Source organism: Nicotiana attenuata, unplaced genomic scaffold (assembly GCF_001879085.1).
Source record: "Nicotiana attenuata strain UT unplaced genomic scaffold, NIATTr2, whole genome shotgun sequence".
Taxonomy (NCBI): Eukaryota; Viridiplantae; Streptophyta; class Magnoliopsida; order Solanales; family Solanaceae; genus Nicotiana; species Nicotiana attenuata.
In genome coordinates this window covers 80889-92246 of record NW_017672455.1, presented here as the reverse complement: position 1 = coordinate 92246, position 11358 = coordinate 80889, and the positions used below count along the sequence as shown (strand labels likewise).

Sequence of the window (11358 nt, the reverse complement as noted above, 5' to 3'; positions counted from 1 at the left end):
TGCTAGAACCACGGAACTCGGGAATGCCTAACACCTTCTCCCGGGTTAACAGAATTCCTTACCCGGATTTCTGTGTTCGCGGACTGTAATACAGAGTCAATCTTTTCCTCGACTCGGGATTTGAACCGGTGACTTGGGACACCATAAATTATCCCAAGTGGCGACTCTGAATTTTTAATAAAATAATCTTGTTTCTATTGTCACATAAATTGGAAAAACTCCATTTATTATACCCTCTTTACGGGGTGTAGGAAAAAGGAGATGTGACAACACCCAATCCAAACAAATAATAATTTTTGAAAATTCGAATTCGAATTCAAAGCTTCAAAGCTTTTTAACGGCTGTCAATGGTGGAATTGCTCTCTCTTTTTCTTTGCTTTTACATTACTGAAATTTGGGATTGAGAGATAGAGTGAGACGTAGAGAGAATTCTCAATTCTTTGCAACAACATCCAATCCAAACAAACAATGTTTTTTGAAAACCCAAATTCGAATTCAAAGCTTCAAAGCTTTTTAATGGCTGTCAACGGTGGAATTGCTGCTCTCTTGTGCAAGATACGTGGGAGGGGGTGGGATGTGGAGAGAGAAACGTAGGGGAGTGGAAGATATGTTAGAGTAATTTTAGGACACTAATTATTATCATTAATTCCCTTAAAATGTACATAAATGGTAATTGGGTATTTAATATGTAATTATAGTAAAATTTGAGTATGGAAGGGTAATATAGTTTCATATAGTATATAAGAATGTAAAAATTCCTATTTTTTTATGGGTCATTTTGGGCATAGCCCAAATCAGCCCAATTAGCAAAATACATGTTGCCCAACCCATTAACACTTGGGCTGGTTGGGTGGATCAAATGAGTTGGGGCTGATTTTGTACCCCCTAATATTAGCACATGGGTATTTTTGTCCGGACAAGTAAAAATTTATTAAGTATTGGATAAAAAGTAAATACATTTTAAACATTTGCTAAAAAGTAAAAATATATTCAATTAGTGGCTAATTGTGCACTTTCACCGTTATAGTTAGACTCGAAGGCCCACACCAGATTTTTACGAATTGCAGGTCAAAGCAAAACTCAACTTCCATGAAGTTTTCCTTCTTCCCAAAATTATATTTTTGTCCAATTCAGATACGTCATGGTACGGGATTATTTGGACTACAAGATCAAACCAGATTATAGAGCAAGATTTTATAAGTAATAGTCAACAAATTGGAATTCATTTATCAACAGATTTTTTTCTTCCATTTGAACTGATTTCAATAATCCTTTTAGTTGCTTTAATAGGTGCAATTGCTGTAGCTCGTCAATAAAAAATTTCTATTAAAACTTGGAATTCAAATAAAATTTTGTTCTGTCTTATCACATTCATTTTACTTCAATTCTATTTGAATTCCTGTTGTATAAATAGAAAGACTTTAGGTCAATCTCTCCCCCGGATGAACCATATAGCCAAGAGAAACCATGAACCAGAATAGAAGACAAATAGTTTAGGGTTTATACTTGTCTGTTGCTGCACAGTAGTGCTTACCGCTAATAAAAATCCTTCACCTTTCCAGTATACAAGCAACAGAAGAGGCAAAGAAGATGAAGTTGGATGTTAACGTTTTGAGATACCTTTCCAAAGATGATTTCCGGGTCCTCACTGCCGTTGAGATGGGCATGCGCAATGTCTCTACCCTTTCCATTTTTTCACTCTATTTACTTTCTTAATTTTTTTCTTTTCAGTTTATAATCCTTCTTTGTTTACTTTTTTTTTCTTTTTCCAGCATGAAATTGTGCCTTCTGAGCTCATTGACCGTATTGCTTCCCTCAAGTTAGTCCTCTTTCGTTTCCCTTAATTGGAGTATATTGTCTGCTGTTGCGTTGATATGTTAGTAATTTTTTTATTTTCTTCTTTTAATTATATTTAATTATATAGGCATGGGGGCTCATATAAAGTGTTGAAGAATTTGCTAAAGCACAAATTAGTCCATCATGATGCTTCTAAATGTGAGTGCTTTTTATTCCTTTGTTTTTTACTATTTGTTTGTCCCTTTTTTGTGAGCTGCCATTTCTTCTGAATTTTGTTTCTTAACGTTGCTGTATAGATGATGGATTTCGACTCACCTACCTTGGTTACGATTTTCTTGCAATAAAAACCATGGTTAATCGTGGTGTATTTAGTGGAGTGGGTCGTCAACTTGGCACTGGGAAAGAGTCTGGTAGCACTCTTTTATCTGTATATTCTTGTATTTTACTACTTTTCTTTTGTTACTTTGTGATTTACACTTTCATGTTCTTAACTATCCATTTTTCCAATAGATATTTTTGAGGTCGTAAAGGAAGATGGCACAGTTCTTGCGATGAAGTTACACAGGCTCGGTAGGGTTTCATTTAGGGCAGTCAAAGCAAAACGTGACTATTTGAGGCATCGTAGTAGTTATAATTGGCTCTACTTATCGCGGCTTGCTGCCTTGAAAGAGTTTGCATTTATGAAGGTGATTGCACTTCTCTAATTTGCCTTATCGTCTTCAGTGTTGTCAAAGGCTCATTTGAGGCGTGCTTAATATCTGAAGCTCAAAGAAGCTCAGCGTAGGCACTTCCCCCCTCTTAGGCTGCTCTTCAGTGTAGGCAAGGTTCTAAGGCGTGTGTCTCATTGCCATGAATTCTTAGTTGCACTTTTTTTTAACTAAGCTCACACTTTAGTTGCGCTTTGCGCAAAGCTTTGATAGACCTGGAGCATTTTTAACGCTTTTCTCCTTTGACAACACTAATTGTCCTTGAATTTGGATATTTGTTTTGATATTTAGTGCTCGTGTAAGCAGGCACTAGAAGAACATGGATTCCCTGTTCCAAATGCTGTCGATTGCAATCGACATTGTTTGATTATGTCACTTGTACCAGGCTATCCACTGTAAGTAATGCACACTTTTTAATGCCATCTTGGTGGTTCTACATTCTGGTGATGCTGCTGTTTTACTTTATTGTGTATGCTAAACTTAATTTTCAGATGAAGGCCACTTGTTTTTTGTCTTAAGCTATAACTATGGCCATAAATTCCACTTCCCCTTTATACTTCTCTATTCCTTCTCAGGGAATAGGATGCACATGTGGTAAGAGATAATGACGATTTTTTGGATCAGTTTTGCTTGACTTTGTTTAAGAAGTTTGAGGGGAGATTGAGGCCGTTTCTAAAAGTTTTTAGTCCATCATCAATCTTTAGTGCCGTTGAAGAAGAAATTCAATGGCGATGAAGATTTTTCTAATGGTCTTTTTAGTTCTAGGGTCCTTCGTCATTGGTTATATGTAGAAGTAGATATTAGTAATTTCTTTAAACTTTTGTGAACTAGGTGTTATTTACCTAGCAGTACATATGCAATGCTTTGTCAATGCCAACAACAACAACAACAACATCAACCTAGTAAAATCCCACAAGTGGGGTTTGGGGGAGGGTAGAGTGTACGCAGACCTTACCCCTACCCCGAGGGGTAGAGAGGCTGTTTCCGGAAGACCCTTGGCTTAAGAAGATGAAAAGAGAGACAATGCATCAGAAAACAATAGAAGTAATGACAACAACATAATACCATAGAGTAGATGCAAAGCACTAACAATAATCAGTAGATAGGGTCAGGCACAAAGAACAGTAGAATAGTGTGAACACATCATGACCACTAGCAGTCTAAGACAAAGCCCTATCGGACTAGCCTCACACTTGTACAAAGAAGAATAATGCTCAACTACCTCCTAACCTACAACCCTAATGCTCGACCTCCAAACCTTCCTATCAAGGGCCATGTGCTCAGAAATCTGAAGCCACGCCATGTCCTGTCTGATCACCTCTCCCCCAATACTTCTTAGGCCGCCCTCTACCTCTCCTCGTACCCTCCCAAACTAACCGCTCACACCTCCTTACCGGGGCATCTAGGCTTCTCCTCCGTACGTGCCCGAACCATTTGAGCCTCGCTTCCCGCATCTTATCATCCATAGGAGCTACGCCCACCTTCTCCCGAATAACTTCGTTCCTAATCTTATCCATCCTAGTATGCTCGCACATCCACCTCAACTTCCTTATTTCTGCTACCTTCATCTTCTGGATGTGTGATTGCTTAACTGGCCAACACTCAGCCCCATACAACATGGTCGGTCTAACCACCACCTCTATAAAACTTACCTTTGGGTGATAGAGGCACTTTGTCAATGCCAAGTTTCACAATATTAGTCATAAGGATGCGATGAAATGAGAATTACTTATTTCTAATCACCATCATAACTTGAAAAAATATATTCTGTTTGTGGTATTGGAGGTTCTGCATAACCGTTATGTCTCAGTAATTGAGTTTTCATATAGTAGCATAGAATTCTACATAGCTTGCTTCATAGGAATTATCATGTTCTAATTTTTCATTTCTTCAAGTATAATCGCCTTTAAAAATGGTATGTTAGAGTCATGGACCTTTGCATGATCAATTATGTGGCTAAACTGGCCTTTGGAAGCTTAAGTAAGTTTGTAGTCCTAACTTTTCTTCCCAACTACTACTTGGGGATTCTCGCTCCTGCACAAACTCTATAATCTTGCTAGTCTATTTTGTACTTATAGCAACAGCTCCTTGTAAGATACACAGAATACTCTATTTAATAGCATTATGAGAATAATGTTAAGCTGTAATAATAACTGTTATGTAGGTCTTAAACCTTGGAAAAACAGATTTTTGATCTTCAACTGTGTGTGCATTATTGTCGTATTATTGGTTGCTTCCTAGAAATGCTGTTGGGAAAACTTATTATGATGGTTAAAATAGTGTGCAGGTTAAGGAGCTGCAAAACCCAGATGTGGTTTTTGAAACAATCATTGGTGCTGTTGTTCGTCTGGCAGAACACGGGCTTATTCACTGCGATTTTAATGAATTTAACATAATGGTATCTTATGATCTTTCTTTGATTTATTTGAAGCTATCATTATATTTAACTGCTGTATTTTGTTTCTTGTGTGCTTGGTTTGCTGAGTGTACAACTAGGATATGTTGATTTCATTTTTCAGTTCTTTGCCCTTTTCAATTGCTCTGAATTTTATTATATAGGCTTATACTAGACCTGTTTATAAGTTTTCTGATTTTCCTTGTATTAATTAATTGGATTGCAGATTGATGATGATGAAAAGGTCACCATGATTGATTTCCCGCAAATGGTGTCAGTCTCTCATCCTAATGCCCAAATGTAGGATACTGTACCATTTTATTCGATCTGGATACCATTCGAAGTTCTATTATTCTATCTTTCCCCCCCCCCCCCCCCCCCCCCCTTTACCTTTGGATCATTGTGTGCTGAGGATTATTATGCGTTCTTAGCAGAATTGTTTGCTACTGATACAATTTTCTTTATTCCAGGTATTTTGACCGTGATGTGGAGTGCATCTACAAGTTCTTTGAAAAGCGGTTAGTGACTACTCTATTGTGTTTAATTGTACTTGTTCATTTGTTTGACCAAGAAACTATTGTTCCACTTTATGATGTATTTCTGTGACTCATCTTTTGAATTCACTTTTTTATCCAGATATTTTGGGCTGTTACATATGTTTTTTGGGATGCTAAATTTTCCTCTGAAATGTGAGCTCATACTTTATTTCTCTCACCTATCTTTAGGTTCAATATGTTATTTGAAGAAAATGAAAATGATTCTGATGGTTCAGAGGCTGAAATGGATGAAGTTGGACGGCCCCAGTTCTCTGAAATAAACAAAAATAGCGGTTTCTTGGACAAAGAACTTGCTGCCAGTGGTTTTACAAGAAAGGATCAAAATGAGTTGGAAAAGGTACAATCAAACTACTGTTTTTGGCTAAATTGCATTAAAAATTGTTAACCTTATTAGGAAAAGGAAGAAGCTTCTCAGATATAGCTTTATTCCACTAAGAAGGGAAACAAATAAAGAAAACTATGTTTAGATTGATTGACTTATTCTGGGACTTATATGAAGCTGTTTGTCGTACTGATCTGGAAAGTTAACTTTGAATATTGCAACTGTGTGACAAATGTGATTGATGCTATCTGTTGATGATATTTTCCTGAGTTGGATTATGAGTCTTTAGTACTTGATTCCACACGATGCAAAGCGATGAATGCAAATTGTAGTCTTAGTTATGACAATCTTAGAAGTTTTATACTGTAGTGAGTGGTGAAATTTAGGATAAGGATCTGAGAATGAGGTGGAAACATTGATCAGCAGCAAAATTTCTAATTACAATGACTTCATAAAAATGATTTAATTATCATGGTCATGTTTTTCTGTGAAGTCCTTAGAGAATCCTTTATGGTCTGCCTAATAGAATGAATAATGGAGTTACTTTGGAGGACTGCTTGAGAAGTGCTAAGAAGGAATCAATCTCATAATCATGCAAAGAGTATAGGTTATAATGCAATTTCTCATGTAATTCCATGCTAGGTAGCTAAGAGAATGCTAAGATATAAGATATGACCTCTTTTCCTTGAAATCAATGATAAAATGTACATAATTTTACTTATAAATATATGATACAACCCAGGGAGAACCACACCCCAAAAGGCTATCTAAACCCCACATCAGCACATTGCCATACCGATGTGGGACTCAAGTCCCATACCTTGCAATGGATCATAACAAACCACCACGCTCCGCATCCGTCGTCCTCGTCGGCTGTGCGCTAGACTTTTCTAGCCCCGGACGAACACTGCAATACCGCCGTCACCATCCATGGCACGGTGGGCACGGAGGGCGGTGGGTGGCTATGATATCATTGATACAACCCATGAGAACCACACCCCAAAAGATCGGTATGGGACTTGAGTCGCACATTGGTATGGCAATGTGCTGATGTGGGGTTTATATCGCCTTGGGCTCTCCCACCTTAATAGCTAGCTTTTGGGGTGTGGTTCTTCCTGTGTTGTATCAATGGTATCAGAGCACCCACCGCCTTCCGTGCCTACCGTGCCATGGATGGTGACGCCGGTATTGCAGTGTTCGCTCGGGGCTAGAAAAGTCTAGCGCACAACCGTCGGGGACGACGGATGCGGAGCGTGGTGGTTTGTTTTGATCCATTGCAAGGCATGGGACTTGAGTCCCACATCGGTATGGCAATGTGCTGATGTGGGGTTTATATAACTTTGGGCTCTCCCACCTTAATAGCTAGCTTTTGGGGTGTGGTTCTCCCTGGGTTGTATCAATATACCATTAGATATAAGACTAGCATATTAAAATAAAATACCCAAAGTTGAAGAAGTTAAAAAACGTATTAGTCATCAACTTGAGGGCATTTTAGTCTATATATGGAAATGTGTAAAATTTCTTCAAGCTACCTCATGGAGTTTAACAGAGGAGGTTGATGCTGTGATTATAATAAATCGGAACTGAGTTCTTTGCATCCCTGTAAACAATAGAGAAGGTCTTTGTTATTGCAGAAATATGGAGAGGAAGCTGTTGTAGTGAACCATGAAATTACATTAATGATAAATGTCGTGCACACTTTTCCTTTGAACATTGACAGCATAAATGCCCTCGGTCATTTCAATGTCCTCCCTGAAACTAGAGAAGTTACCTCTTTTCTTTTGTGTCATGTCTGATTAGATAGATCCATTGACCTGTAACTGTATATTGTTTGAAAAATGCTTACGCTTTACGATATTTCTGTTAAATATCAATTTGTTTGGATTGTATTCACCAGGTATATGCTAAGGATAATTTCACCACCTCTCTAGTTGAATGTTTTTGCAGAGTGTGTGTTCACTTAAACAGTGTCTTTGTATCATGAAAAGAAGACTCATTTAGTGTCTGTTAGAGACAATATTCAGCCAGTTTTCATACCTCATATTCTCTACATGGCTAAGTGAATTGCCCTTTCTTCCCTTTTCAGTATAATGCATATGTACGAAGTGTTGTTTTTTGGCTTGACAAGATTGTGGTAATGGTGATAATTCTTACTGCAGCTGCAGGATATCCTGCCATTTGAATGTGAATCGCCTGTTGTACTTGACTTTCTAGTTATTCTTTACTTTGTTTGCAGTTAACTGAGGCAGAGCTTGACATGTATTCAGATTCTGATGATGAAGGAACTGGTGATGATGAAGATGAAGACATGAACGAGACAAACATCAAGCAGCTTGAATCCCTGCAGTTGGAGAAGGTAGTTTCCCTTTCTCCACTAAGAAGGAAAGAGCGAAGAGACAGAGACCTGTAGTGATCTCATATTAAAGTCATTAGTTGAAATGTTTCTGGTGCTTTTGGTTGATAAGGGGATATGGGACCTAGTTCTCAACACTATTTTTTGTTACCGCAACATGGTAACGTGCGATAAAACCAAAGTTGGAGCATTTTTTATAAAAATATGGAACATAAAGATGATCCTCAAGTATCTCTTTTGTAAAGCAAAATAAGAATAGATTAGTGCAGTTGAGTCATCTTTGTAATTACTTTGGACTCTTTCTTGATATGTTGTTAATGAAATTTTATTAACTTACTAAAAAGCTTTCATGTAAAGCAAAAGCAGGAGAGTCAATCTTTGATGCTTTCTGCATTGTCTGGACTGGACGGAATTGCCAGGTGTTTTGATGGAATATCAACTCCTAACACTCCCTTAAGGCTAGATGTCTTTTACTTTTATTTAGTTGGCAAAATCTCTCTGTTGTAACTTGCCCTATAAATTTTCTTGACTTTATCAGCTCCCTAGCAGTTTAGGCATATGTATCGGTGCTGTTTCTCCCTTTTTGCAGTCCTTATCTTTTGTAAAACTTTTATCTTCTTGATGCCAATTAATGAAACTACTTACTTCATAAAGAAGAGCAGGAGAGTCAAACCATCTTGACATTTTTTACATAATAATGTGAGATATTTTTTAAAAAAAATTGCTTGTAGTACGAGACATAATCTAATTAGTACAAGTCTTTCTAGAAAGCCTTCCTAAACCGTTGCAATTGTCTGCTGTAGAAGTTTTACAATTTACTCATACTATGTGTCTATTTATGATGAGAGTTCACTGGTAGGCTGGCAATTAATCACTTTTGGCATGGTACGGGACATTACCCTTATATCTGTTTATGTAAATCAGATATCCCTGAAACATTAGTGTTAAGTTGCCCCTTATCAGTTACCATATTATTGTTGACTCACCAGATTTCTGCTGCATATTAATGTAGGACATTTTATCACCACGAAGGGGAGCCTTGGCGTAACTGGTAAAGTTGTTGCCATGTGACCAGGAGGTCACGGGTTCGAGCCGTGGAAACGACCTCTTGCAGAAATGCAGGGAAAGGTTGCGTACAATAGAACCTTGTGGTCCGGCCCTTGCCTGGACCTTGTGCATAGCGGGAGCTTAGTGCACCGAGCTGCCCCTTTTTTCCTTTGTAATATATATTTATCACCACCCAACAGAATAGGATGTGCTTGCTACAACAATTATTTTTCCTAATTTCTGAGTAATATCATACATTATTGGGCCTTTGCCTATCGTATTGAATAAACTAAGGATGCATATTCCACCATATCTCTGTGGCAGGTGTGTCGGCTTATATTTCTCAAGCAGATGAACAAAAGTTCTAGAATTCCCAGGTCTCTTGGCACTTACTAATGATATTTATTCTTGCAGGAGGATAACAATCATCAAGTTGAGGATGAGCATGATGATAATCATCAAGTTGGGGATGAGCATGATCCTGAGGATGATGGAGAGGCCGAGTCTGAAGATGATGCCGAACTTGTGAAGAGCCTGAGCAAGCAGAGGAGGAAGGCCATTCAAGCTGCCCATCGGGGGAAGAGGAACTTTGCCTCCAGGAATACATACAAGGACAAAGGTGGGAAATCTTCACTGAGTTCAAAGGTCCATAAGCAATTGGGTGGCTGGTAAAGTACTGGAACCCCTGGAGGAGTCACACACTGGTAAAGAATATGGAAACTTTTCATTGCAAGATGGTTGTCTGCTATTCAGTATCTTTTGAAGGCCAATTTACGAAGTATATGATACCTCTTATTTCTTTGGTGCTAAGGTGTTGAAGGAATAGCCTGTAGAGGAGCTATCACTAAGGTACTTAATAATACAGTTTTGACTTGGATATGCATGTCCTAAATGTCTGTCTTGTATATTTAAAATTTTGGTAGCATGTTTGGCAGAACATTAAAGGCTTAAGATTCTTTTATTGTAGGTTTGTAGAAACAGTTTGTAGGTTTGAAGAACTTCGTGGACATTCTATTATTGGTCATAGTTATGCTATTTGATATTTGAATGGAGGGAAATATACTTGTGCTACTTGGAATAGTTGGGTGGCAACTAGCACTAGTTTAGTAGCGCAACAGCTGAGTAAAAGCTCCATGATCACAGTATGGTCTGCTGGAGACAGATGAAATCCCCTTCCAAAAGTTGAATTTCAAGGCTAAGAATCATGTTTTAATGTTTTTGAGCGACAAAGAGCTGAGGGTTTTTCTTCTTCTAAATAAAGCCATGAATGGACCTCATTCCCGTTGTTGACTGTTTGGGTTAAATTTTATTTGAGGTTCAATTTTCAGTTGGTCATCTCTTCATTCACAAAATTACTCTAACTTCTTCACTGTAAAAAGATTACTTTAAATTCTCGTGAAGATGTTCTACGTAAACAGCCTCTCTACCTTCAAGAGCCTCTCTACCTTCAAGGTAGGGGTTTGTTGTTCTTCTCGTGAAGATGTTCTTGTCGGGAAAGACATGTTGTTAAGTTACTTAGTATTACCCATGGTAAATGTTACAGCAGGGCTACTGCCGTTCAGGATAAGGGAAGCGGTCATATGCTTAGCTTGCTAAGAGGGATTCTTACCTTGGCTTGTAACGACAGTATATGATTTTCATCCTCTAAAACTTTTGTATGCTTGTGGCGACACGACTCTCGTGTGTCTTAATTGTGTTTTACGTCATTCTCCTATCTCAAATTGGTGAAAGTAGTTGAAAAGCTATCCTGTAGGATCCTTAGTTCTAATTCCAGGCGACCAGCTTGCATTATTACTATGCACAGGTTGCTGATATGATGTTTTTCTTTTGATTGTTTGGAGCTCTGATAACACTATAAGATGTTATAATGATGTTGTACGATTTGATAAATAACCTCCCTTATATCCTCTTCCTTTTAATAAGTACTCTGATTATTAACTTTTCATGGAGTACACTATTTGATATGACTGTGCTCTTAGATTGTAGGAAGATAATATCTTCTTATGCTCGTTTCAGCCTTGTTTTGTCTTTTGCCTTTTGTGAGAACTATTTTGGTACCATTACCTTTGAATTATAAAAGGGCAGCCCGGCGCACTGCAACAAAAAACAATCAGAGGCAATGGAACTCACATGAACAGTGCAACATGTAGAAACATTCGACATGTTGTGCTCTTCTCATT

General features: G+C 38.0%; 1 protein-coding gene across 4 annotated transcripts; it reads left to right on the top strand.

Annotated features, from left to right (window-relative positions):
* The first annotated feature begins 1534 nt into the window (after nt 1-1534).
* On the top strand, nt 1535-11085 carry LOC109213272 (serine/threonine-protein kinase rio2-like). Of its 4 annotated transcripts, XR_002065982.1 has the most exons (14): nt 1535-1674; nt 1773-1819; nt 1925-1995; nt 2094-2207; nt 2308-2483; nt 2811-2899; nt 4785-4902; nt 5126-5199; nt 5370-5417; nt 5625-5793; nt 8015-8134; nt 9593-9882; nt 9990-10027; nt 10146-11085. XR_002065982.1 is itself a non-coding variant. In XM_019377054.1 (13 exons), exons 1-12 carry the CDS (start codon nt 1591-1593, stop codon nt 9848-9850), a joined length of 1368 nt encoding a protein of 455 aa, XP_019232599.1. In that variant the 5' UTR covers nt 1535-1590; the 3' UTR covers nt 9851-9882; nt 9990-11080. The 4 variants fall into 4 exon arrangements, 2 of the variants coding, with proteins under 2 accessions (XP_019232599.1, XP_019232598.1); XR_002065981.1 differs by having other exon boundaries at nt 9593-10027; XM_019377054.1 differs by having other exon boundaries at nt 9990-11080.
* Nucleotides 11086-11358: the final 273 nt, after the last annotated feature.

Bases quoted from the DNA above. Each gene is read 5' to 3' on its own strand.
- LOC109213272 (XM_019377054.1), top strand. From the start codon at position 1,591: ATGAAGTTGGATGTTAACGTTTTGAGATACCTTTCCAAAGATGATTTC. The intron at 1,675-1,772 runs GTCTCTACCCTT...TTCTTTTTCCAG, and splicing joins TTGAGATGGGCATGCGCAAT to CATGAAATTGTGCCTTCTGA. The intron at 1,996-2,093 runs GTGAGTGCTTTT...GTTGCTGTATAG, and splicing joins CCATCATGATGCTTCTAAAT to ATGATGGATTTCGACTCACC.